The following is a 26,147-nucleotide window of genomic DNA, read 5'->3' as shown; positions in this document are numbered from 1 at the left end:
CTGAGCGGGACCCGGCCTGGGCTTGGAGACCTTGGTGTTTCCCAGCCGAGGTGGGGGCTCGGTCAGGGGAAGTTCGGAGCAGCGGGAGCGGCAGAAGCACGTGGGCTGAGGGTGGGGGGCGGGGGTGGGAGGACGCAGACGGAGGAGTAACCGGTGGAAGTGTCAAAGAGGAAGGAGTGGAGGGCCGCTGAGGTGACAGGGTGTGGCCTGTGGGGGAGCAGGCGGACTGGGAGAGGAAGGCAGAGAGACCCACCGGGACTGAGGAGGCAGTGGGAAGCGTGCCTGCGTCGCTCGGTGCGGTGACAGCGAGGAGCGCGGCGCGGGGCCGAGTGGCGAGGGGAGTTTCCCGTGCTCGCTAAGTGGAGCCTAGCTCAGAGGTGCGCCAGCGCCTTCAGCCTGGGTCCGCGGTGCCTGGCACCTGCCGGGTCCGAAGCGGGAGTCCGGCGGAGCGTTCCGCCCCCAAGTAAGTCTCTCTTTTTCTCTCAGTTCTCCTCAGCCGCCTCAGCCTCTTTATCTGCGGAGCGCGGTGCTCGGAGCTCCTATTGGGGGGAGGGGAGGGCTGCGCGAAAAGCGCACCAGAGAGCTCCGGCGGCGTCCACGGATGCTCCAAGCTCCGAGCGCGCCCCGGTCGGCGCGGGGACCCGGCCGCGAGGCTCTGCCGCCCGGTTGCCCTGCGCGGCGCAGATGGAGGCGGCGGCAGAGTTGTCGGCACAGATACAACCGGTCTTTTGTGTCTGGCCGGATCCCAGAGTCGGGCCAGGCCGGGGGGAAGGAGCGGAAGCCACTTTATGGTTCCTGGCCCCACTTCTTGCCCCCCCACCCCCAATCCTTCGGGATTTCAACATGCGGCGGACTCGGGCGCAAATGAGTGCCTAAGCGCCCCTGCTGGGCTAGCTGGATTCGGGTGGGAAGCGGCCGGACCACCACGCCGCCCCCTCTGCTGGTTTTCTTTTTAGATACAGCGTCTTTAACAGCGGGTGCTGAGAGGGAGGCTGACTGGGTGCTCACGGGAGTCTGGGTGTGGAAAAGACCTACCTTCTTGCTTTTCTCGGGTTCTGGAGGGGAAAGGACAGGGCTGAAGAGAGCCCCGAAGCCCGAGCGTCCCGAGCTAGCGGGCTTGGGCGCTGCCGGCGAGGAGGCGTTCGCTGGGTGGATCCCTTGTCTGGCTCATTGTTCGCGGTGACTGTTCTTGGGGCCGGGCTGAGCGACAGACACTTAAAACGGGGCCGTAAATAAAAGTGACGACTTGCCGGAGTGAGGTCAAGGCTACCGGGAGGAAAGGGCTTTCCAGTTTGGAAACGGACTTCTTCGAGCTCGGAGGGCAACAGTAGTCGTCAGTGAAAACCGCGGCTGAGTGTGAAACTTAGGTCTGACTCTCATTCACGGAGACAGCTTAGTGAATGAAACCCTCAGAAACAGGGCGCGATATTTTCCCACTGAAATTGTTTTCAGAGCAACGAAGATGGAGTTTAAGTGTTATTGGCAACTGGCTGCTTTCTCTTGCTAGCACCTGTTTCTCTTTTTCACCCCTTCCCCCCATCCTCGCCTCTTTGGGGGAATGTGTATTTATCATTCTATTTGTGCCTTCAGCTAGTCGAAGTGTATGGTTTCGGGAGAAGAATCCGTTTTTAAAAACAAAGTGCAATTTCCACTCTACAAAAGGCCAAGCGCTGGTGTAGACATGTATTGCTCCTCCACCCTAGCCGCATGCTAGCATTCACGAAGGCAGACGGTGCACCCAGAGTCGAAGGGAGCCAGTTATCCCCAGCTGGAGATGCCAAAAACAACTAGCGCATGCTCATTGTGTTGGAGGTTAGGACACTCGTTTTCCCATTTCCCTTAATTACAGTGATATCACCTGTTCATGGTGTCTGTTCCTTAGCACTACGAAGGAAGGAAGGTGCATTTTCCTGAGAAGGATGTTTCTTCTTTTTCTAAAGTCCATGGGTAGTAATCAGAGTAAGCTGATCCAACAAGAGGGAATTTTAAAAAAATATATATGTATATATATACGTGTGGGTGTGGGTGTAATATATATAAATATATATTTCTGTAAATCTCAGTAGTTACTAACACACCTAACTGCCCTGGTTATATTTGCTTTGACTTGCGTGATGGACTTGCTAAGGGCATCGGTCTGCTGAAACCTGAAGTTCCAGCCCCCAGGAGAAATAATATGAACACCTCTCTCTGATCACAGTCTGATTCCACAGGGGAAAAAAACATGCACCAGGAGTGTTATTTAGGTTATTGAAAGCTGTGTGATTTATTCTAAGGAGGGAAGCAAGAGTTAGGTAGAAGAAAATAGAAATGGAAGGCCTGAGTAGGCATTGAAACCATACTTATAGTTCCACAAATATGTATGTAGAAAGTATATTGTGTTCCCTCTTTCTCCTTTATCACTCTTAGTATGTGTTTATATCCTTAATGCTTTTCATCACAGTTGTTGTGCCTCTTGTTTGGAGGGAGGGGGTTGGCTTTGAAAAAAAACTTTTATATTTTCAGTCTTATTATTTTAGATTTTCAATATCCGTAGTGCTCATTGAATACAGGGACTTATCTTTTATACTCTTCTTTTGTTTGTCTCCTTGCACGCTATGTCCAATTTATTATGGGACCATGTGAGCAATGAATCAACCAGGTTCTAATGAAGATTAAGTTATGCAAGGTATCCACAGCTTTGTATAAACTGTATACTCATTTAACTACCTTCCCACATGACCAATTTTAGCTACTTGCTTGTTCATCTTCTGAAGTCTCCAGACTCCCAAATTCTTACCCAGATTGACTGCTGCCCTAACTCTTGACTGTACAAAGAACAGAACTTAATTATTTTGGTCTTATTTATCAGTCAGCAGTGTTTAGTGTTGCCAGTTTAATTATATCATTGAAATGTGCATGACTCTATGTTGAAAAAGGTTCTTTTAAACTTGTTTCTTCATAAAGAAAAAAAACAAGTCCTTGTGAAGCCATAATTTCACTGCTGTGAGGACCCCTAGCCATTTGTGTTTATTGAGTTTACTCTTCCACATGAAGAAAGGACCATTGTTTTGTTGTCTGGGAGCTGAAGGAAGATGGAAAGTGAGAAAAGAAAATCAAGCACTTTAGAATGCTATTATTTTCCCTACTTGGGAAAAATATTTTTTTAAGTAAATAGTAATTATTTTCTTAAAGATACACTAAAACCTCATTAAAGGATCCTGAGGAAAAGAAATTTTCAGGATAGAAATGCTGGCTGTTACTAAATACTCATAAAAGACTGGTGCATACAAACACATGCATTTTTGAACCAATCTCATAACACATTTTCTTCTTTCCATAGAATTTTGAAACGTTATTAAATCATTGTTACTAAAACATTGAAATCTCATCAAAATCTATATTTAAATACACTGTCTTTTTGCAAGTGCTTTAATTGTAATAGCCTATTTGTTGAGATTAAAAAGAACATCATTGATGTCATGGTGTGCTTTGCATTTTAAAATAGTAGCTGATGAATTACAAACATTCATTACCCCACAACCACTTGCTGAAATTTCTCAGGACCCCCAAATAGAGAATTATTTGTACTATATACTTACTATCATTCAGATCCTTGCTGAGTTTATGTTGATCCCCTTTTCTTCTTCAGAATTAATTGCCTTTTAAATTAATACTCTGTTGGCTGTGAATTTTTTTGTTATTTTTCTCCTATGTCATAAATTTATGTGAAAATATCTTCAACATTGTCTCCGTAGGGAATTTGCTGTTGATAACACGTGGGAATTGGGGGAGGGATGAGAGAACCACTTTTATTAAACCTGGAAAGAGTCAGAGCTTAACAAGGGAAGAGAGGGCAGGTTTCACCTGTATAAAATTCACTGAGGAATACTTATTTGACCTTTAAAAGTCCAAGCTATGTAGCACATAATATACATTTGGGTAATTCAGGTACTAACCTCACATATCATAAGGCAAACAATAGAAATAATAAGAGTATCATAGTGCCTTCGCTTTGTTACATTTGAATGGTGACTTTAATTCCATTCACTTTTCTTCATACTAAGTAATGAAAACTACCCACAGTTTTCTTATTTTTTTGTTTGTTTGTTTTTTGGCCAGGAGTGGGTATAGATGAGGGGCTAGGAGGGGAGGGAGCACTGTTCTATTATGTAAAAGTGAAAATTGTCAATGTTTATTTTGGAAAAGTTTTATTTAAAAAGTTCAGTTTCTTCTGTAAGTTTAGTGCTTATTATATGTTTACTGAGGAAGATAAAGTTTAACACTCAATTTTCAGAACCAGATGCAACCAGAAACAAATTGGTTATGTGATTCAAATTAGTGCATTTAAATCTTAAATTTAGTTTTCCTTCCCATAAACTAATATGAAGAAAAATATTGAATTAGGTTTTATTTTTAATAACCAATATTCATTTATATTCTCTTGAAAACGAAGATTAACATGATTAACAGAAAATGTAAACATTTGTGAAATGAGAATATAAGGGGATGCAAATTAATGATTGTGTATACTTTTGATATATACCTTTTTTTCCCTGATAAATGAGTATTTTTAATCTCAGGGGTGATGTGAATTTCTTAACTGATCACATTTTCTCTTTTCCTTTGACCACTAGAAAGCTCAGAGCCAATCTGAGATCTAATTTGTTGATCAGATAAGGCTCTATAGGATGCATTTGTGTATTATCTTTCTCAACGACCTTATCTTATTCTACTTATGTGTTTTCTCTGTCAAAATGTCTGGTTTTGGGCTTCCCTGGTGGCGCAGTGGTTGAGAGTCCACCTGCCGATGCAGGGGACACGGGTTCGTGCCCCGGTCTGGGAAGATCCCACATGCCACGGAGCGGCTGGGCCCGTGAACCATGGCCGCTGAGCCTGCACGTCCGGAGCCTGTGCTCCGCAATGGGAGAGGCCACAACAGTGAGAGGCCCACGTACCGCAAAAAAAAAAAAAAAAAAAAAGTCTGTTTTTTTTTTCTTTTTTTTTCCACTGTGGAAGGAGACAGACCATCAAAGTTAATTTGAATAAGTGTTTAGAAATACAATCAAGTCTGCAATTATTATTAAGGTCTAATATTGCAAATGCTGAGGGAATATCAGGCAAACTAAGGCATAATTTCTGATCTAAAGATACTTATAATCTAGCTCAATATAGAAGCTATAAACACATAACAAATTAGCTAACAATGAATCAATATATACACACATCTCTTGCATTAAATTGAAAACCTAGACTTTATCTTTAATGATGCTCAGCTTCCACTTTCTAGAAAAACACTATTAATAGTACTAACTGGTAGAGCAAAGTAACCAAATCTTTTCATTAGAATTCCCCTCTGGGTATACTAAACTCTAAATAGTCTGAGGATGTGAGGATGAAAATAAATGTTGGAAAGTCACTGTGATTCTGTGGTAGTGGAGTGGAGACTTCCAGACCTTTCTCTTCTCTTTTTCTTCTTTCTCTTTCTCTCTTCCTCTGTCTCTCATTGGCTTTTCTACTTGCTCCCCAGTCAGCCAGTGGCTGGATCTGATTGACAAGTGTGACAATTCCAATGTCAAGCTAAATCCCACCAGGCTTGTCAGCTTATGAAATTTCTGGATATGTAAATACAATAGTTCTAAGTAATGTACTTAAATACAGTAGTTAAGTGCCCACTGGTTGTTTCCCTTTGTACTTGAATCAACAACCATTTTCAGCTTTTAGAAGGGACCACCCACAAAACTGTTCTCAGGGAAAGAAAAAAAAGTAAAAACGTGAAAAATAAAAGAGCTAAATTATCGACCCAGGGTGACATGTTTATGGCTAAGGCCACAAACTCTGAATTAAACTTTCAAATCTAAACAGCTACCTCTGGGTATAAATCTGATTCTCATCTTCTCTATCTCCCATATACACACCATTTTTTTCAGACATCTCAATTATAGTTAATGTTAAAAATAAAGTCTGAAACACAGATCTGTTGTCCTGAACTGAAGCAAACTATCAGACTTTGGTAAATAATGATCATTTAAACTTGGCCTTTTAAAAAGCACATTGGATACAATGAAAATCCGTGTAGTACATTTACTGTGCTTCCACTTATGATATAAATAGTGCATAAAGCTTTAAAATTTTCATCAAATTAATGTTTCACTGACATGAAAATTAACTACTGACATCTAAGGTGCCTGCCATGTGATGATTCCTAATTGGCAAGTGAACCTTAGAGGGTTATTTATAGATTACATTGCAACAAAGTGCTGGAGTAAATTCTCATTGTGCAGTTCAGTTCAGATTGATGTTTTAGCTTTGATTCTCTTCACTTTTTTCACATGCTTTTTGATCTCGAAAGCCTCTCAGAAATAAGCTACCTAAGGTGCTAAATATATAATTAATAACATTTGGGCAGAGAATTTGTCTTCAAATTATCCTTAAGAGATTTGGAGACCAGTTAAGTATCCTTCACCAGTTTGTTCAGTTACGAATAACTCTTGGGGCTGTGAATATGAACTCAAAGATCTGGTAACATTCATTTCCATCCAGAGCACATAGGATAAATGTTCATGTAGAAAAAGTGAGGAAGAAACTTGAACATTTATCAAAGGAATTAATTTTTAAGAATAGCTGCCTTTAAAGATCTAAGTGGAAATACTATTTTATTCTCTAATGACAATTAAGGTTTCTTTTGTCTCTATTTTTCATTACATTTTGTGTGTGGGGAATGTGGTAAGAGAATTATAATGTATCTGCAATTCCCATGCTACGTTATTAGATCAAAATTTAGCTTTTCTTTTCTTTATTCCATGTCTGTGTCTGCCTAAAGGTAGAATGACCAAATTAAAAATGAAAAGTAAGTTCTTTATTTATTCTGCATATTTTTGTTCACTATGGATTTTGTACGTGATCCCATAAGGCAAAGTTATATAAGCTATACATTTGTGCCTACAAAGATAAGTTTACAATTTATTAACTTTTAGACATTTTCTTCATGCTATACTCAACCTGGAATGCTCTACTTTCTCTACCAGATTTGTGAAACGCCTATCTTTTCGTAAAGATTTACTTATAAGACATTTTCTCTTTGAAGGAATCCCCACCATTGTATTTGAATTTGGCATTTTTTTGGAAAAATGTGTGTATATGTGTGTGTGTGTGTTTTACAGTCATATTGTATACCTGAAAATGTTTAAATTTTAAATAATTTTATACAAATATAGTTTTTGTTTTTGTTTTTGTTTTTTTTTTTTGCGGTACGTGGGCCTCTCACTGTTGTGGCCTCTCCCGTTACGGAGCACAGGCTCCGGACGCGCAGGCTCAGCGGCCATGGCTTACGGGCCAGCCGCTCCGTGGCATGTGGGATCTTCCCAGACCGGGGCACGAACCCGTGTCCCCTGCATCGGCAGGCGGACTCTCAACTACTGCGCCACCAGGGAAGCCCACAAATATAGTATTTACTATGATTATTACTATCATTATAATGCCAAAGAGACAAACTAGACGTTGGATCTAAGCTACATGTAGGAGTGAATACTTATTTATTTATTTATTTATAACAGTTTTGACTAGTAGTTGAATAATTTGTCCTTAGGCCTGTTGCTTTTTATTGACGAAAATCTTCACTAGTCCTGTATGGTGTGGTGTGGGTATGATCAAGGCAACTTGTTTTCTTGATGATGAAGGTTTATCAGAAAATTTATCCCTTAATTACAAAAACTCTCATTAATAAACATTGAATGAGGACTTACTATGCATCAGGTATTGACATAGGAAATGAGCATAAAAAAAATAAATAAAAAGGTCTTGCCCTGAAGGAATTTAGAATCAAATGGAGAATAAAAATACTGAATTAATGTGGTAAAATAAATTACACACATCATCAGGGAATATTTGGGGAGCTATGAGGAAAGGTGTGTTTCTCAATTTGGGTGGGTGGAGGGTGGTCTGGGAAAGGTTAATGGGGGATTTGAAGCAAAAAGGACAAGCAGAAGTCTAGCAGGTGAAGAAGCAGTAGATGGGGGTCTCTGGCATAGAGCTGCTGGAGAAAAGAACAGTGAAGCATATGTGGAAAATCCAGAATGTCCAGCAGAAGTATCATACGTTAGACTGAAGACCAGTTTAGTAGTCTGGACTAGAAATCAAGATTTGGAGGTTTAATCCTGATTAAATCCAACACTCTTATAATGTATGTCTGCACCCATGCAGCTGGACATATCTAAGTACACAACCATGGTGTCATTTCATATTCATCTTAAATGGATTCTTAAAATCATCAGATAATCTTACTGAACTAGCCTGCTTCATTTGCTTTCCTAGAAGACTATATACCATGCTTCCTCTTCTCTCCTCCAAACTCTCAGCACCTCTGTCTACATCCTCACTCTCAGATGAAGGCCTTGCTTCCTATTCGCTGATATTGAGCCATCTGAAAAAAACTGCACAGTTGCCCACTACCACACTTATCTAACTACAAGTATTTGCTCCCATGTAATCTGCCTTCTCGCAGGTTCTCTCGCATAGCACTGGTAGAATTTAAACTGTTACATTTTAGTGAATGTAGAAATATGTAAATGCAATTTGTTAGTGAGTAAAACTATTACTTTAGACCTTGAACTTTCATTTTTAGTTGTTTAGCATTGGGAAATAATCAGGGTTGGAGTCAAAGATTTTTGTAAAGTATGCTGGTATAATGAAAAAATTAGAAACAATAGACCAGCCCAAGGAGAGAAAAAAAACCGCAATAAAGTACAGTACATTCTTATGACAGAATGTTAAACATCATTTAAAATTATTTTTTAAATTAATGATATAATGTAAAAAAAAAAACCCTAAAACTGTACATAATACATGATACAGTTTTGTTATATGTATGTAGAAAGACCAGAAAAATAAATGAACCATGTTAAAAGGCTGTGTCTTTGGACATTGAGATGAAAATCGTTCTGTATAGCAGATTCTCGGAAAATCCACTCAGCTTGGAAGAGAAAGGTTTTTGACAGGAAGATCCTGGTGACATAGAAAACGTCCACTGAATAAACACAACAGTGAAAGCCATCTCTATAGTGTGATTCAAGTGTCATTGAAATATCAGTCCCCACCAGGCATTCCCCTTGCCTGCAACATTCAATCTGCCAAGACCCATGGAATTTACTGCTAAAATACATCACAAGTTTATTCAGTTTTCACCATCTCCACCCCTGTCCTTCTTATTGTGAGACACCACAATTTCTAGCCTGGATCACTGCTTTAGCTTTCAGCAGGTTCTTCCCACTCTTGCTGGTGCAGAAATAATGATCTGAGAGGCCGTATTGCAGAGTGTTCAAAGCATGGACCCCATTGGTGGGCTGCCTGAGTGTGAATCCCAGCACTGCCACTTACTAGCTATGAGACTGGGGGCAAGTTACTTGACATCTTTTTACTTTCATTTTCCCATCAATAAAATTTAAGATATTAATACCTACCTTTTGAGGTTATTATGAGAATTAAATGAACAACTAGCTTAAAGCAAGTAGTTTTATGTGTTAGCTATTTGTCAAGGCTTAAATTAAATTATAACCTTCCTTGTTTAATACCATCCAAGGACTTCTGATTGCACTTTGAATTAAATCCTTATGATCACCTGCATCAACTTTATTACCCTTGGCTATTTTCTGTTTTCTTGCTATTTCTCTGAAAACACCAAGTCCTGTTCTGTTACTGGGCCTTTGTACTTGCTGTTACCTTTGCCTGGTATACTCTCATCTGATTCTCCCCAGAGCTGCTTCTTGTCCCACCAGTCTCAGCTTCTGCCACATCCTCTAAGAGCCCTTTCCTGATTTCTAGTCATCTAAGGGACACTTCATACTATTCTTTTTTCCACTCTCCACATTTTATTAATAGACCTTATCACAATTTGAGCTTTTTGTTTGTTTGTTAACCTTTTTCCCCTCTTTTTCACTACTAGAATTTAAATTCTGTGAAATAAGTATGACGTCTGTCGTGGTTATGTTTGTTTCCCCCAATACCTAGAAGAGAGTGTGGCATGTCGTCCTGAATAAATATTGGACGGCTGGCTGGCTGGCTGAGATTCTCACTATTGTCATCTTGGAATTTGCATTTCTAGAATGACTAACTTCATATTTGTAAGGTCTGTAAGTCACTAAGGAGTTATAGAAAGTTAAGTTGTTAACACTTGTTATTTTAGCTCTGGTTCACAGGGCCTTAACAATACTCGTCAGTACACAAGTACATTTTGAAAGAAGTAGAGAGTTTGAGAGTGGAGAGGGGAACAGTAGGTGAATTGGGGGACTTGAGATGTAAAGATACTTCAGGCTAAATGGAAACTGCAGTGATGGGGGTACGGGGTGGGCTTGGGGTGAGGTATTAGAGTGTCGATAGTTCAGGCATTCAAGAGAAAGTGTCAGACCAGCATTTCACAAAGAACCAGTTTAAAAATACTACATAAAGTAACTTCCATAACATTTTACTTCTTAGCTTTAGAAAATGTTGAATAAGGCTCTGTATATACATAAAGCCAGAATAAGTGGATGAAAGATTTCTTTAAAAGTCAAATTAGTTATTTGATGTCATGAAATAAAAACAAAAAAACAAAACAAAACAAAAATCTTTACATCTTTACCAAAAACAAAATCTTTACATCTTTCTCTGATTCGGCTCCTTTTGAAAATGGAAATCAGTCAAACCTGAGTATTGTATATGTGTGTGTCTGTCTTTGAAACTTTTTTGTTTTCTTCAGACAGAAAAACACTTCATGTGGAAAAGATGTTTTCATGTGTTGGTTTTGATTATAAAACTGTAAAGGCATGGAAAGTTTTGTATCCAGTGATGTTCATTTTTTCTTACCAGGAGGTGTCACTACAGCTCACTCAAACTTGCTAGTGCATTCTGTATGGACAAACTAGTGCTAGCATTTTATCAGAATGTCAGTACCCACCCACCAACTTCCGTACTGAGTTACTTGAAGGAAATCTGATGAAAATAGAATTCTTTTCAGGTGCCTGCTTCTCCTCCAAACAGATATTCCTGTCATGAACTAGCTGAAAACTTAAAAAACTTGTTTAATATTCTGGAAACAAACAGCATTCTTACTTTCTCTGAATGTTGAGTGGGGCAGGGGATGGTGAAGAGGAAAAAAAAAAAAAAAGTAGGGTAAAGAGGAGAGAGAGACATCAAGAAACATGAAGAGTGAAACTGAAGTGTTTCTAGTGATAACACACTGCTTGAAGATCCCTGAACACACAGTTCTCTCACCCATCTGACTTGCATGTTTTGTCCTTTCCCTGCCCCTCTTCTCTGCCCAGATAAGACCAGCTTGCTCTGCCAGAACTGTTATAATTAAAATAAAAATGTCTATCTGGTATTGAGCTAATACACTATCTCAGTTATTTGACATATGTAATTTCTATCTTGTCTGATAACATAAAATATTATTACTAAATAATAATATTACTACTAAAAATTTACTAAACTTTTTACTAAATTATTACTAAAAATTTTTCTGGTGAAGAAAATGAAAATTGGAAAGGTTGCATGATTTGTAATTGTAGCTGTGATTTTATCATAGGCTCATCAGATTTCAAAAACACATTCTTATTCTTTGTATAATGCCACTACAGAGTCCCTCCCACTGGAGACTTGCCTAACATCCTTTCACCCCTGACCAATGTAGATATCCCTCCTCTGGGTCCCACAACATCTGGTGCTTACCCAGTGCGAACACTCATCGTGACTGGGCCATGACTCTCTTACTTTCTTGTCTCTTGCTTCACCCAGAGTCAGAGTATTTTAAGGTAGGTACAGTATCTTGTCTCTAGAACAGAACATGAAACTCCTAATATTGATCAATTGGATGGGCAAACAAGAGAACAGGTGCACTCAAAGATGGGGCTCCAATGTGGATGAAGGTGTGGGTGAGCAAAGCATGGAAGGTAAAGACCGTGGTGCTGCCAGCCTTCACCCATTTCTGTTGGCCTCACTTGTTCCACAGGCAACTAAACAATGAAGAGGAAAGTCCCAGCATCTGGAGAGGAGGAAGAACAGGGTTATTTGCCCAAGAAGGAGGGGATATTCAGCACATCCCATACCTTGTAGCTCTTCTAGAACTGGAGGGAAAAGACCGGCATCCGAAGAGTTGTATTTTCTGCTGACCTGAAGGTGGCAGCATGGTCCAGCTGTCAGAGACCAGCTCAGTTCTTAGACACCCCTATTGCTGCTGTGGGACTCAGAACTGTTCTCAGGGCATTAAGTGCCCTGGGAATGATTAATGGTGCTGCCTGTTCACTGTGCCCTGAGGGTAATTGAGCCTGCAATATTTTGGAGGTTGCAGAGAGACTTCCTGAGCCTCTCTCTAATAGAAGGGGCTGCAACAGTTTGGACATATATCCCTTTGGAGACGTCCCAGAAACCTTTTGTTGAGTCTAGAATGCAATCATTGGCAGAACGCTTTGAAAGGGGAGGAAAAAAAGCCCACCACCACCATCCCTAAAATATGAGGAAATTGAATAGTCTTAATGTTTTTTCAGATGTCTGGTTTGCTATGCATTCCATATTCTTTTTTCCTTCTTTGGTTCTGAAATAATATTCCTTTCCACCTGACTTAAAGCAAATCCTCTGGAAGGTAGCTTATGTTAATTGACTGAGTATTTTGAAAGAGTGCAGGCAGAGCTATGTATAATGTCTTTATTTAAATAAGCTCTAAGCCCTTTTATGTTGTAGGGTGAGGTATTTAAAAGTAAGATGATTGGAAATTTCTAGAGTTGCACACAATTCAAAAGAATGTGAAACATTTTAGAAGGAGCAACTGACAAGGGTACAGTGTCCATTTATTCTAAATATACATGTAATATCAATTATGTAAGACAACCAACAAAAGATCTTAAGCTTGTCGGGTTGGGTTTGTGTGATTGCTTCTTTTCATTAGAAATTTTAGTAGCTGGGAAGAATGCCAGGTTCTAAACACTGGGAAAAGGTATCTTGAATAGGTTATAGTGGTAGATCTTCGCAGTGTTGAGAGAAAAATCAAAGATTCAGAAAATGTTTCCTCATCTATGCAACCAAATGGGGAATCTGAACCTCCACCTTTCTGTACTTTGGTTTTAAATAGCCCTGGTGGTTGGTAAAAAGCAGTGGTTTGTAGCTTCTTCAGTGATTTTTAAAAATATCACTTTGGTACTTTTGAGAACAGTTGTTCTTCCCTCAAATCTGTGAGATTTTACTCTCCATCACAGAAGGTTCTTTCATGGTAGACCATGACGATTTAAAGCTGTGTTCTGTATGGGAGGTTGCCTTATAGATGTTTAGAGAGCCAAACTTAGCTGGTTCTCCACGTACTGACACTTTCACGCTTTAGTAGGCAATAAAGTTGGTCTCTTTAATTTCTTGGAATAGAGAAGAAAATCAGAAGGATGATTAGAATGACCCCTCAAAGTCTGTTTTTAGATTAGATTGCAGGTGTTGTACGGACTGCTATTCTGTGTGCCTTTGCTTTGTTAGATTTATCTCAAGGGTTGAACTTACAATAGTGTCTTTTTGTGATGAAAACCTAGGCTAGGGATTAAAAGTGAGGGGTGGGGATGGAGAATTAATTGAGATAAGTCCACAAAGGTTTATTCACAGCCTCTGATTTAACTCCAACTTTAACAACAAAATAAGTAAGGAAAAAAATCCCAGCATACCCTAAAATCCTGCTTGATGATCCACGACTCATAGAAGGGCTTTTCCCAGCCTACTAGTCTCTATTTCTTTGGCTGCTTTGGGCAACTTATCAAAAATTTCTTGATTTTATCTCTTGATATAAAGATCTCCATTTCCACGCTGCCTTTAATTAATATACTGCTGAATATGTAAATATTATGTCTTGCTCTAAGTATTATGTATATTTTGTATATTTTTTCTAATATTTCTAAATAAATTATAATTATTTTGTTATCAATATCTAATTCATATTTGTAAAGGAGCAGTTTTTGAATATATTGAAGTCATTTCCTTGCGGGGTTAGGAGACTTATTGCTTTAGACAAGGACACAGTTGGTACTTTCTTAAATAGAGTGTCCACTGATCAACTTTGCATTTCAAAGCTTAACTTCTTGACTTCTTTACTGTAGCACAATAATGTTCTTGAAAATCAGGTATTGTTGAGGAAAAAGGATTTTCTAAATCCTTTAGCTTTCAGCAAATCAAGAACCAAGACTGGTAGAACAGATCAGAGTTTTAGTGCATTCCAGGAAATAGGGCAAACTCAAGATGAGACAGAAGAAATGGAAAGCCCACTCTTTTGGCCCTAAGGAATTGTGGCAGGGAAAAATTATGGAATTGGGGAACCAGGATGGGTTATTTAAGATCCTGACCTTCCTTCTTTGACTTCGAGATCAGAAAAAGAGCAGGATTCAGAAGGAATGCCAGTGGTGTGCTTCCCAGGTATTAGGTTTTAGGAGGAAACAGCAAGATTTTAGGAGGAGCCCCAGTATGACCTGGGCAACAGTAGAGCAGTGGTGGTGACAGTTGGCTTGGTTGATGAACCTCCAAAAAGGGATCTAGAAGCCATGTCCCAGTGAGGGCATAGGGAAGCGAGCAGATTAGAGGCGATCTGAGGTTTGAAGGAAGAAGGTGCCTGCCGTGGGTGGAATCTTAAAGATTAGGAGAAATGGCTTGTACCTATGGACACCAACGAGGGGCACCAGCAGGTTCTTCCAAAAGACTAGATTGGGCAATCAAATTTCAGTAGTTACCCACAGGGCTTATATTTAGCAGGTCCACAATGACATGCTTACATCATTTGTTTATAGTCAGTGTCTATAATGATAGTTTTTATTGGACTGGCATCCATTTTGATTGGTTGGTGCCATGCTGTACCCATTGTTAAATATTTTGAATTTACTCTAGGTTATCTACATAGGGAGGAAACTGGTCTTACCACTCTATATCGTATATCTATATGAGAGCATCTGAAATTCTGGTGTGGATTGGGGCCCCCTTCCATTCACTCTCATAAACCCATGGTCAATCTAGGAATTATCTTACGGAATAAAGGAAGAAGAGAAATGCAAATCAAAACTGCAATGAGGTATCACCTCACATCTGTCAGTGACCATCATTAAAAAATCTACAAATAGTAAATGCTGGAGAGGGTGTGGAGGAAAGGGAACCCTCCTACACTGTTGGTGGGAATGTAAATTGGTACAGCCACTATGGAGAACAGTATGGAGGTTCCTTAAAAAACTAAAAATAATACTACCATATGACCCAGCAATCCCACTACAGGGCATATACCCGGAGAAAACCGTACTTCAAAAAGATACATGCACCCCAATGTTCATTGCAGCACTATTTACAATAGACAAGACATGGGAGCAACCTAAACGTCCATCAACAGAGGAATGGATAAAGAAGTTGTGGTACATATATACAATATATAGCCATAAAAAGGAATGAAATAGAGCCATTTGAAAAGATGGGGATAGACCTAAAGACTGTCATACAAAGTGAAGTAAGTCAGAAAGAGAAAAACAAATATCATATAATATCACTTATATGTGGAATCTAGAAAAATGGTACAGATGAACTTATTTGCAAAGCAGAAATAGAGACACAGATGTAGAGAACAAATGTATGGACACCAAGGGGGGAAATGTGGTGGGGGGTGGGTGGGATGAACTGGGAGATTGGGATTGACATATATGCACTATGATATATAAAATAGATAACTAATGAGAACCTACTATATAGCACTGGGAACTCTACTCAGTGCTCTGTGGTGACCTAAATGGGAAGGAAATCTAAAAAAGAGGAGATATATGTATACATATAACTGATTCACTTTGCTATACAGCAGAAACTAACACAACATTGTAAAGCAACTATACTCCAATAAAAATTAATCTAAAAAATTTAAAAAAAGACTATGTCCTCCAGAAAATGACTGTATAAACAGCCCTACTAAAGAGTTAATTTTGAATAGACCCAATATTTAAATTTAAGGAGACTGCTTAAACTTGAAAATAATTAAAATATTGTGAATTAGTAAGTGTATGTGGAGTAGGACAACTTAAAGAAGAATTATATGAGAGAAATAAAGGAACTATATGTTCTTTTCGCATCTCAGAATAGGATGGTAAATTTCCACCCACCTCCTGTACATTCTTGCTGAGTCCTGTACAGTAACAGTTGCTTTGGATCTGTGGCCCAAGCTGACTTCTGATTCCTTCTGTTTGTACCCCTTGCTTCTCACATGTACATAAATGTACAGGAATTCATACACTGTCCAGTTAGTGTCCTTAAGGTGTCTTACTTACACCCGATATTCCCAGGTCTAATCCAGAGTTAGGGCCATCAGCCCCTTTCTTACATCAAGCTGAGTGGATCCACTTCAAACCTAGTAATTAACCCATTTCTTTGGATTTGTCTCTGAACCTTTATGATATTCTTCTCCCTTTAAAGAATGTGGTTCCCATTGTGGCTAAGATCATGTTGTTCCCTAAAGATAGTGATCTAAGATAGTGAAATAAGTGGGAATAATAACACCTTGGATCCTATGTTTTTCATCTTTGAAACTCCCTCTGCTTAGAAAGGCTACTGCATTGTATAACTCCAACGTGAACCTTTAACACTATGGGTATACAAAACAAGGACCTGGATTTCTCACTCACAATTTGATGAGTTTTTTTTTTTTTCCTTTTGTTTGTGGGAGGGTGAGAATAGTTAATAAATTATTAAGCAAAAGAGCCAGTATTCAAATTTAGATTCTTTCTTAATCCAGACTCCTCAATTGTAATTCCACTTGATTGGCACCAATATTTTTATAAACTGTTGGTAACAAATAATAACAAAAATATATGGTCAGGAGAAAGAGCAGTTACATGTCAGTATGTTTCTGTACCTCTCTGAAACCCCTAAGTGATGAAATTTCATTGGGTACAGTATGGAGTTCCTTGTTGGGAAGGAACTTTCTGTAGAAGCTTCGCTCTGAGGACTTGAAACAAGAAAAAGGGAGATGTGGAAGAGAAGAATGTTATCCCCTTATACATCTTTCTCTTATTGCATTTGTCTGCAGTAAATAATTGACCCCTAAGGTCATTGAAAGTTTCCAGCTGCAAGTCCACTTGTTTGTTTATTTGTTTCTGTCTCTTCTAACCTTTCCATAAAAATATTTGAGGTAGCAAATCTGTTAGGATAATTCATTAGGCCTATTGACTAATAAAGAGGTTTGTACTAAGTTGGGAAAGAAATTTATGAAATGATTGTTTCAGCTGCTTTCACTACCGACCATGAATCACACCACCTGGAGAACTCTACTATTCCTGTGAATTAATAATACCTTTTCAGCAAGGTGTTTGCTGAGCAACCTTGGTGGGCACAGGAGGTTTTGTGGTATACAAGGCAAAGCTTAACACAACTCACAACTCTGTACACATGAGGAAGAGTGCATGTGCATGTGCCTCACCCCAAATGGCAGGGAATTCCAGCGTTCTTATTTTACTTGGAATATGTTTTAGAATAAACATTTAAATACCTAGGTGGGTTTGTTCAAGTGTCTCTGTGTGTGTGATATTTTAGCAGTTCTTTCAAGAAAATTATGTAGTCCTAGTGTGAAAACCTAACCGTGAAAGAGCTAAAAATGTATTTTCCCATCCTGACCCATGATCACCTTCACCCTGGTAACCACTACTCACATATATATTTTCCATGAAAACTTACTAAACTACAGTAGATCTCTCTTCTTTCATGCCTTCTCAGAAACAAAGTGTAAGGTTTATTCTAGAGTGCTTTTGTGTGGATGTGAGCTGAGATGCCCAATAATAAAACTAGTTGAATTTATGGAATTCATACCATGCACCTTGCACTCTGCTAGGTTAGCTAGTTGCATGCATTATTTCATTTAGTCCTGATTATGAAAGTTCATATTGTTAACACTGTTTGGCAGAAGATAAAACTGAGTCTTTGAAAGGTCAAGTAGCATGTCCAACCTTTAGGTGGTTGGGGGTGGAATTAAGGCCAACCTCAGAGACCACACTCTTCATCATCATGTTCTGCTGCTTCCTGCAGTAAAACAGTGTTTGGTAAACCTGAAAGCAAGTTTCCTCAAGGAAGGAGCACAGAGAAGATTATCTATGTACTTAAGTTGCCATGGGATAAGGGAAATGGCAATGGAGTGAATCAGAGATATGTGAATATCTGTTGTACTTACTTTGTTGGGTTGTTGGGAAGACAAATACATTTGTGAAAGGTTTTTTAAGACTATGAAGTGCCAGGATACAAAGCACAACCAACGAAACAAGCAAATTTAAATGGTACTTGTTGGGGAGAACTTGGCAGTCCTTTTCTGTCTGATATTATATTTTATAAAATTCAGATATCTATTGGAAATAAAATGTTTACTCAAAATCATAAAATATGCCTGGAGTAAATTCAAAGTACTACTTTTAATTTATAATTCTTAGCATCTCAGTCATTGTTAAATATTTTTAACTTTTATTCTAGTGAGTGGCTGAAATACAGAAAAATTAATTATATACTATTCCAACAAGCTCAAAATCTCTGGAGTAAAGCCATTAAAAGTTTCAATCTGGATTTAGAATAAAATTGCACATTTAATTTCACCAGCTGACATTTTGAGGCTGAGGTAAAAATGCATGGCAGTTTTTTTTTTTTTCAAACTGCCCTATAAATATCATGTAAACACATTTTATGCATTTATAAGTATAAAAAGATATTTCCCAAAGTTAGAATGCTGCCCCCAAGTTTCCTGGTTTCTTTGCTCAACAAAATAATTGCTGATTGTTTTGAAAAAAAAATTATCAGAACAATATTATGGCAATGACTTTTTTCTTCCACCAGAGCTGCATGGTTTCTTTGAGTGGGCTGAAAGGGAGAGAGAGAAGGGAGGGAGGATATGAGGAGTCAATATGTAAGCTGTAGTCAAGGTAGTCTCCGTCTTTATAGAACTGAGATAAACCATCTTTTGCCTTGTTTCGTTCATCTGTTTAGCAGAAGGCTTGTGCAATTTGCATTTTAGAATGTTCAGTCCTTTTAATTTACTTCTAAATAACTTGTTTCTACATTATGCTGCTTTGTTTGTAGAGAAAAATACTTACACAAGTGTTTCATGAAGTAAAATGAACTAACATGGCACTCTCCAAAGAGAATTTCAAAATAAAAACCATTAAGGATGAATGGCGTGCATTACAGAAATCTCTGCCATATGTCTGAATGGGTCTTTGTATCAAGCTTATTTACAAAATTCACAGGCACTAATTTATCTAAGAAATAGAATGATAATGCTTTCAAGCCAAAGAAAAAAATAAAAACATAGTAAATATAAAAGACACAATAATCTTTTCTGTGAGCCTGATTTTGATCTTTTCTTTTGGATTGTCTATTGAGTCATATCAGAAGGATTTGTTTAATTATATATAAATTATTTGGGCTCAACAGAAGGTTGGCAGTATCAATTCCTGGAGTAGGTAGTTTGGAGGATGAACTACTAATATCATTGCATTTGTAAGAGAGGGAAATCTGACCAAACTGTAGCAAATTATGTAATCAAAGAATTTCTAAGAGGTAAGAGTCTACCGTGGTATATAAAACACATCTCAGAGACATTTCCCCCAATGAGATTGACCATCTCATTTCAGTAAAAACAAAGAATGAGAAAGACTTATGTAATTAGACTACCTAAGTATTTTTTTTAAATGTCATTTTCAAAAAATGTGTACCCTTGTATCTTCAACATCATGTTCTGTGTCTGCTTATTTGAACAGACTCAGTTGATGACCCCTTTCACTACTAAAAGTGAAACACCATGTATGTTTTAAGAGTTATTGAATGAATCTCATTGTTTTGTGCATACTATGAGAATCCACATTTTCCTATTTGTTTATTTAATGTCAGAGACTGCAAACATTGTATAATAAGTTAGTGTCTTGTTTGTATCAGTATTTTTGCACAGAATGTAATTATTGTAGAAAGAAAAAAATTATGGAGTAGATAATACAAAAGAATTTGGTAGTACAGAATCCTCAGTAACCTTAGGCATTAGTAGCAAACCTCTTTTGTTAGAGAAGAGAGTGGCATGGCACTCTGGACCATTGGAACTTGATGAGACCTTAGCTAAGGAAAGGTCAAATGGTAATAAAAATTCAGCTTTTATCCTTATAGGTGGCATTTAAAGGTGATTTGTGAGGGACTCTCACTTCAGCTGTTAGCACTGTTTAATTTTGACTATGGTTCAGACATGATCATCTTAAGATATTCATGAGCAATAAAACCTAATTCAGAGCAAAATTTAACCCACGGTGGCACTATGGCTTCCAAATACAGTATCAATAGTGACTTGAAACTTCTCCATGTGAGGTGTAGAAGTATACTCTCTTTCAGAATACAGTTCATATGTGTGAGGGCCCATTTTGTATGTGTCCAGGATCATTAATGAGCCACAGTAAAATATGGGGCCAGAGATTATTGTTTACAATAAAAATCGAGGTCATATCTTAACAATAATATCTAATTAAGTTAATCACTGTAGAAGTGGTGACTGTTAATAATGACCATTCTAAGTCATCTAGTCTGTTAAGGTGTGGATGGAATTGATAGATTTGACCACTTATTTTATCACAGAAAAATTTGCCTAGCACATTTGTATGTTTTTTCCCCCATTTTGGTTCCCCTGAATACCATCCAGTAGATAGGTAATACTGTAGGGAGACTGGGCATAGGTACTAAGCCTTTCTCCAGAGTTGGAACACTATAATAATACAAGATGGAATCAAAGAAGAGTTTAGAGAGTATTTCCTGATGGTGTAGTGATTAAGGTTCTGTGCTTTCACTGCCGAGGGCACGGGTTCAATCCCTGGTCGGGGAACTGGGATCCCACAAGCTGCTTGGCATGGCCAAAAGAAAAATAAAAGGAATTTAGAGATAATCTTAATAGAAATCCCAACTCTCTCACCTATCAGCTTTGTGACCTTGGTCAATTATATAATTTCTCTAATAAATAGTGTATAAAAGAGATTTGGTAAGAATTACAAAAAATAAAATACTGCAGTGCATGGCATATTTTAAGCACTTGATGCCTGTTGTTGTTTTGAGGGAGGATTAATGTTGAGAACAGTTAAATATGTTGGAGTATGGGCCTGGCGGAATTTTTCAGGTAAAGGGATTTGAATCTAAAGAAGATGGTATACAGGCTTAGAGATGAAGGAGAAAGTCATAAAAATCACAATTTATTAGGTACCTAATATGTTTTGAACACCATAGTGGGCACACATAAGAAGAGAAAGCCAATATAAGAGCAAGTAGGAGAACTTCGGAATAAATATTTAGCTGATTACAGTTCTTACCAATTTCTTTGCAAAACTTTCTGCCTCTGAAAATAAGCTGTGTCACACCTTTAGAAGTAGTTTGCTCATTCATGGCATGGACTAAGAAACTAGTTCTGATAATTGGAGATACCTAGTATGTTTTGTTGAAAGTATGCTATGAAGGAAAAATAATGAGCTTTTTTTGGTCTTCTCCCTTGAGTCCCTATGCATCCTGAAACACACTGGAATGAAGGCAGAGACCACATATGTGCTCACACAGATTTCTCTCTTTGAGAAAGTGAGCCATTAAGGGAAAGTATAACTTTGTATAGCCAGGGCCTAACATATTTTCATTACATAATTGTGGCCAATGAAAGGTTTTTGAATGCATGAATTAATGAACAAGTGCATTAGAGTGAATGAATGAATAAATGAATCTCCAAGTTAAGTCCAGAGTTTTAATGAGGAGGGTTGAAACATATTTATTGAGGACGCTTTGTCATACACATCATTGTCACTCTGCCAGTTCTGAAACGCATAAAATACTACATTACAAAAATGATCGCCGTTAAAGATGGTGAAGTTTTGGTAAAAATGATGTGTGCATTCCTTGCTGGTGACATTATTAATTGATAATCCCTTTAGAAAGTTACATGACCATTTGCAGCAAAAGCCACAAACTTACTCATATCCATTGCCTTCAAAATTCTTCTCTTATGGAAACATTTGAACAGAAACAAAAGCTGACCATAAAAAAATTTTATTGCAATCAATATTAGTAGCAAAAAGTTGGAGACAAACTAAAAGTCCAGCAAAATAATGATTTTATAGATTATGGTACATCAACACAGTTTAATGCTATGAAGCCATTAAAATAATAATTACATAGCAAAATAAGGTATGTTTATGAGATAATATATGTAAAAATAGTGAATATGAAATTCTATGTATACCATTATTATAACAATGTAAATACAGCATGTGTGTATCGATAATATGCATAAATAAAACTAGTAGTTCTGTCAGGATAATAAGACAATTGGTTTTTCAATTTAAAAACATTTATTCATCTTACATTACCTTTCAATACACTTCTAAAATTTTTATTTTCTTTTGTCATAAACAGAAACTGTAGGGCCTTTTCTTCTGATAATTCAGTGTCTTCATAGGGCTTGAGATTTATTATCATTTGCTCTATACAGAAATGTAGGAATATGTAGATGACTGGGTAAAAGGTATATAACATTGATCTCTGGCTATATACTTTGAAGGTTGTTTTAAAAAATAAATTCCCAGTATACATTCATTTTCTTATATAGTTTGTTTTTCCTGAAAGTCAACTTAAGGTAAAAAGTCAAAGGCTTTTATCTTATAGATATAAATATGCGTGTATCTTTGTTAATCTGAAAACAGCACATTAAAATGGAAAGGAGCACTTGGCCAACAGTTTGGATCTGTTGGTTTTACAGATGGGGGAACCCTGGGAGGCAGGGAGATGAAGTGATTTGGACAGGGATACAATGCCATTTAATGGCAGAGACAGGATTAAAATGTACAGGTTTTGAGCGAGTTGAGAACTCTTCCACCCACCCCTCAGCCAGAATGCTTTTCCCATCACCCTAAAATGAACTGTCAACTTCCTTCTAGCTTCAGAGCCCATGAAGATTTTTCTCTACCTTCAGTGTCACATCTGTGCTGCATCCCCATGTCTAAAGAGAACAGGATTTTCTATCTCAGCCAGAAATTGCTACTTAGTACACACCTGCACAGAGGTAAATTCTGGAGCTTGGGTAGTCTTGTCTCCATGTGCTCATTGGTTGCATCTCCTCAAAATCAGGAGTTCTGCTTCTCAGCTCTACATCATTAATGTGTTCACCTAGCTATAGCATTCCTATCTGTCTTAATAGCCTTTCTGAGTTCTCCCTCCCCATCATCCACAGGCAGAAATCCTGGTCAAAGCAAGTGGCTCCCACTGGGGTAGCTTTCAAAAAGCCACAAAGAACAAATTAGTGTCCCTGATTTGCTTCAGAAACAAACAGCAAAGAAGCCTCTCCAACATGCTTGAAAGAAAACAAACAACTAAGAGAGAGAAAATAAGTTCAAGGGAAAGCCCACTGCTATTCTTAAAGGGAGCTCAAAGGAGAAGACTTCAAAAAAGAAATGGTTGCTGAGGACTGTTTGCCCATTAGCCTGTGGTGGGACACTTAGGCAGTAGTGGAAGGGAGGATGAGTGGGTAAATTCATCTGAGGGTCCTATGAAGCCAGCCTTGAAGGAATTTAAAAAAAATACACTCGTTTTATTTAATGAATGTAGTCAAATGAACCTAGATGATTATATTTAATCTCTAAATTGATATGTAGTTTGTCAAACCAGACATCAGTTAAACATGACTTCCTCCTTTGCACCCATTTGTTCTTGCCCTTCTCATTCCTTCTTTTGTGTTAATATGGTGATTAAGCTGTCTTGCTATATCTCCTATTTACTATGTTGTAGAGAAATTTATGACTCTTTTATTATCAGAGCAATAGGCAATTATTAGTTAGAAGACCCTTCTTAGTCTCTTTGGAAAAACCATTATTTTATTTCCTTTTATCAATAATATTCACCCAGAAACCTAGACAGTAAGTATTAACTGAGCATCTACTATGAATCAGGCACTAGTCTAACCATCATGGAAGGTCCAAATCTGACTAATGTTTTGTCCTTGTCCTCAAGGATTTCATAGTGTGAGAAGGGGATGTGAAGACTTCCTGGGACAGCTGCTGGTTTAGCCAGTCTAGCTACCCTTTGTGTCCTCCCTCCTCTCATGGCTTCTGTGAACCTTGGCAGTATCTTTGATGATTAAGGCAACCAGCCAAGAGAGAAAGGCTCTAAATCAATGGCTCCCAAACATGGGTCCTTGGATCTGAACCTCCAGATGAACCTCTTGTGCTTTTTGAAACTACCTAGTCTAGTATGGATCAGAGTATCTTGGAGAGAGGACTACAGTGTCTGTTTTAACGATGCTCTCTAGGTGATTTTGATACTTCATCAGGTTTGGAAATCAACAATGGATGAATCCATAATGGACAAGAGGGAGTGAGTGTAGAAATGGATAAGGAAAATAACCATCAGTAGACACTTAGAAGGCAATATACGTAATGGTTAAAGACTGTAACCTGTGGGGTCAGACTGCTTGAGTTTAAATTCTGTCTCTGCCACATAGAGCCGTGAGATTTGGGGGCAAGGTTTAAAAACTAGCTGGTCTATAGTTCCCACATTTTTGTAAAGTGAGAAACGTAGTATTACCTACCTCGGAATTATTATAGGGAGTAAATGAGTTAACCTATTTAAAGCAGTTAGAACCATATTAGAGATAAAGAAAACAGTAAGTGTCACTGCTACTACTACTTCTACTACTACTACTAGTTGTTGTTCTCCTTCCTATTATTATTATTATCATAAGGAAGTTTATGCTTAGAGTCTTACAAGAATACAGATGAGGGATGATAGGAGTTCACCTCTGTTTAACCCCCCAGATTAAATAAAGCAAAACCCCCTTCCATTCCAAGCTGTCTGCAGCAGTCTCGGGCTCTGTGGACCAGATCCGCATCAAGCCAGGGGCCAAGGTGCTCTACCTCAGGGCTGCCTTCGGTACCACGCTCTCCCATGTCTCTGACATCATAGGCCAACAGGGTCTGGTCTGCGCAGTTGAGTTTTCCCACTGCCCCGGCTGTGACCTCATTAATTTGGCCAAGAAGAGAACCAACATTATTCCTGTCATTGAAGATGCTCAGCACTCACACAAATACCACAAGCTCATTGCAATGGTGGATGTGATCTTTGCCGACATGGCCCAGCCAGACCAGACCCAGATTGTAGCCCTGAATGCCCACACCTTCCTATGTAATGGAGGACACTTTGTGGTTTCCATTAAGCCCAATTGCATTGACTTCACAGCCTCTCCTGAGGCCATATTTGTCTCTGAAGTGAAAAGATGCAACAGGAGACAATGAAGCCCCAGGAGCAGTTGACTTTAGAGCAATATGAAAAAGACCACCCTGTGGTCATAAGTGTGTACAAGCCACACCCCAATGTGAGCTGAAGCCCAGCACCGTCTGGATTGGGATAGATTACATTGCTACTGTTAATGCTACTGTTGCTGATGTTAGACTAGGTGATTTTTAATTTGTGATTCTTTAGAAGCTCTTAAGCTGTTGTTTTCTGTGCTTAGTAGATGGGTAATGTCTAGCCACTGTACTATCCACTACACTATACTGCTATACATTCTATTGTTTTCCACTTATACATTCAAAGTATTAGGAACAATAGAAATTATAAAGCAAAAAAGAAACATTAAACAATTTTTAACTGTCTTTAATTGTTCATTTCTCATCATGGCTGTAATGGACCCAAAGTAATATTAATATTCAATTATATTTGGTTCAATCAATAGGCTTTCTGCTCATCACTGGGCAGAAGTTGGTGTGGGCTGCTACGAAGTACTCTGGCATCAGATTCAGAATACTGGGTTCTCAATCCAGGCCTGCTTCTGACCACCAGAGTGGTCTTGGGCATGTCATGTAATATCTCTGGGGTTACTATTTTCATTTATAGTTGAGATTGGGTTGATCTCTAGGGATAACTAAAGAGCATCCCCTTCTCTTCTAGTGGTTTATTTCACTCTGCCTCTGGTCCAAATTTGAGTGGCAATAAGTCAAGAATATTTGCCAATAAGGAGTCTGATTACTCTAATTTCAGGATGCTGACTGGGCCACAGACCTAGCATGTGGATCTCTTTTCATCTGCTTTCTCTTTGAGACACTCACTGTCTTCTGTGGTAGCTGGGCCCATGACCATTCCATTATTACTGACAGGTAGAATTATCTTGTGTTTCC

The 26,147-nt window shown here is 38.5% G+C and overlaps 1 protein-coding gene across 1 annotated transcript; it reads left to right on the top strand.

The window, feature by feature from the left end:
* Positions 1 to 21,095: 21,095 nt before the first annotated feature.
* LOC309802874 (rRNA 2'-O-methyltransferase fibrillarin-like) lies at positions 21,096 to 25,354 on the top strand (the record flags this gene model as incomplete). The annotated part of the gene is given in 3 exon segments (XM_082618753.1): positions 21,096 to 21,118; positions 24,800 to 25,239; positions 25,242 to 25,354. Coding segments are annotated over 3 exon segments (576 nt in total).
* Positions 25,355 to 26,147: the final 793 nt, after the last annotated feature.

The sequence above is a fragment of the Mesoplodon mirus genome, assembly GCF_964341445.2.
Source record: "Mesoplodon mirus genome assembly, chromosome: 4".
NCBI classification, from domain to species: Eukaryota; Metazoa; Chordata; class Mammalia; order Artiodactyla; family Ziphiidae; genus Mesoplodon; species Mesoplodon mirus.
The sequence above is the reverse complement of the archived record's forward strand: the minus strand, read 5'-3'. Positions and strand labels throughout refer to the sequence as shown.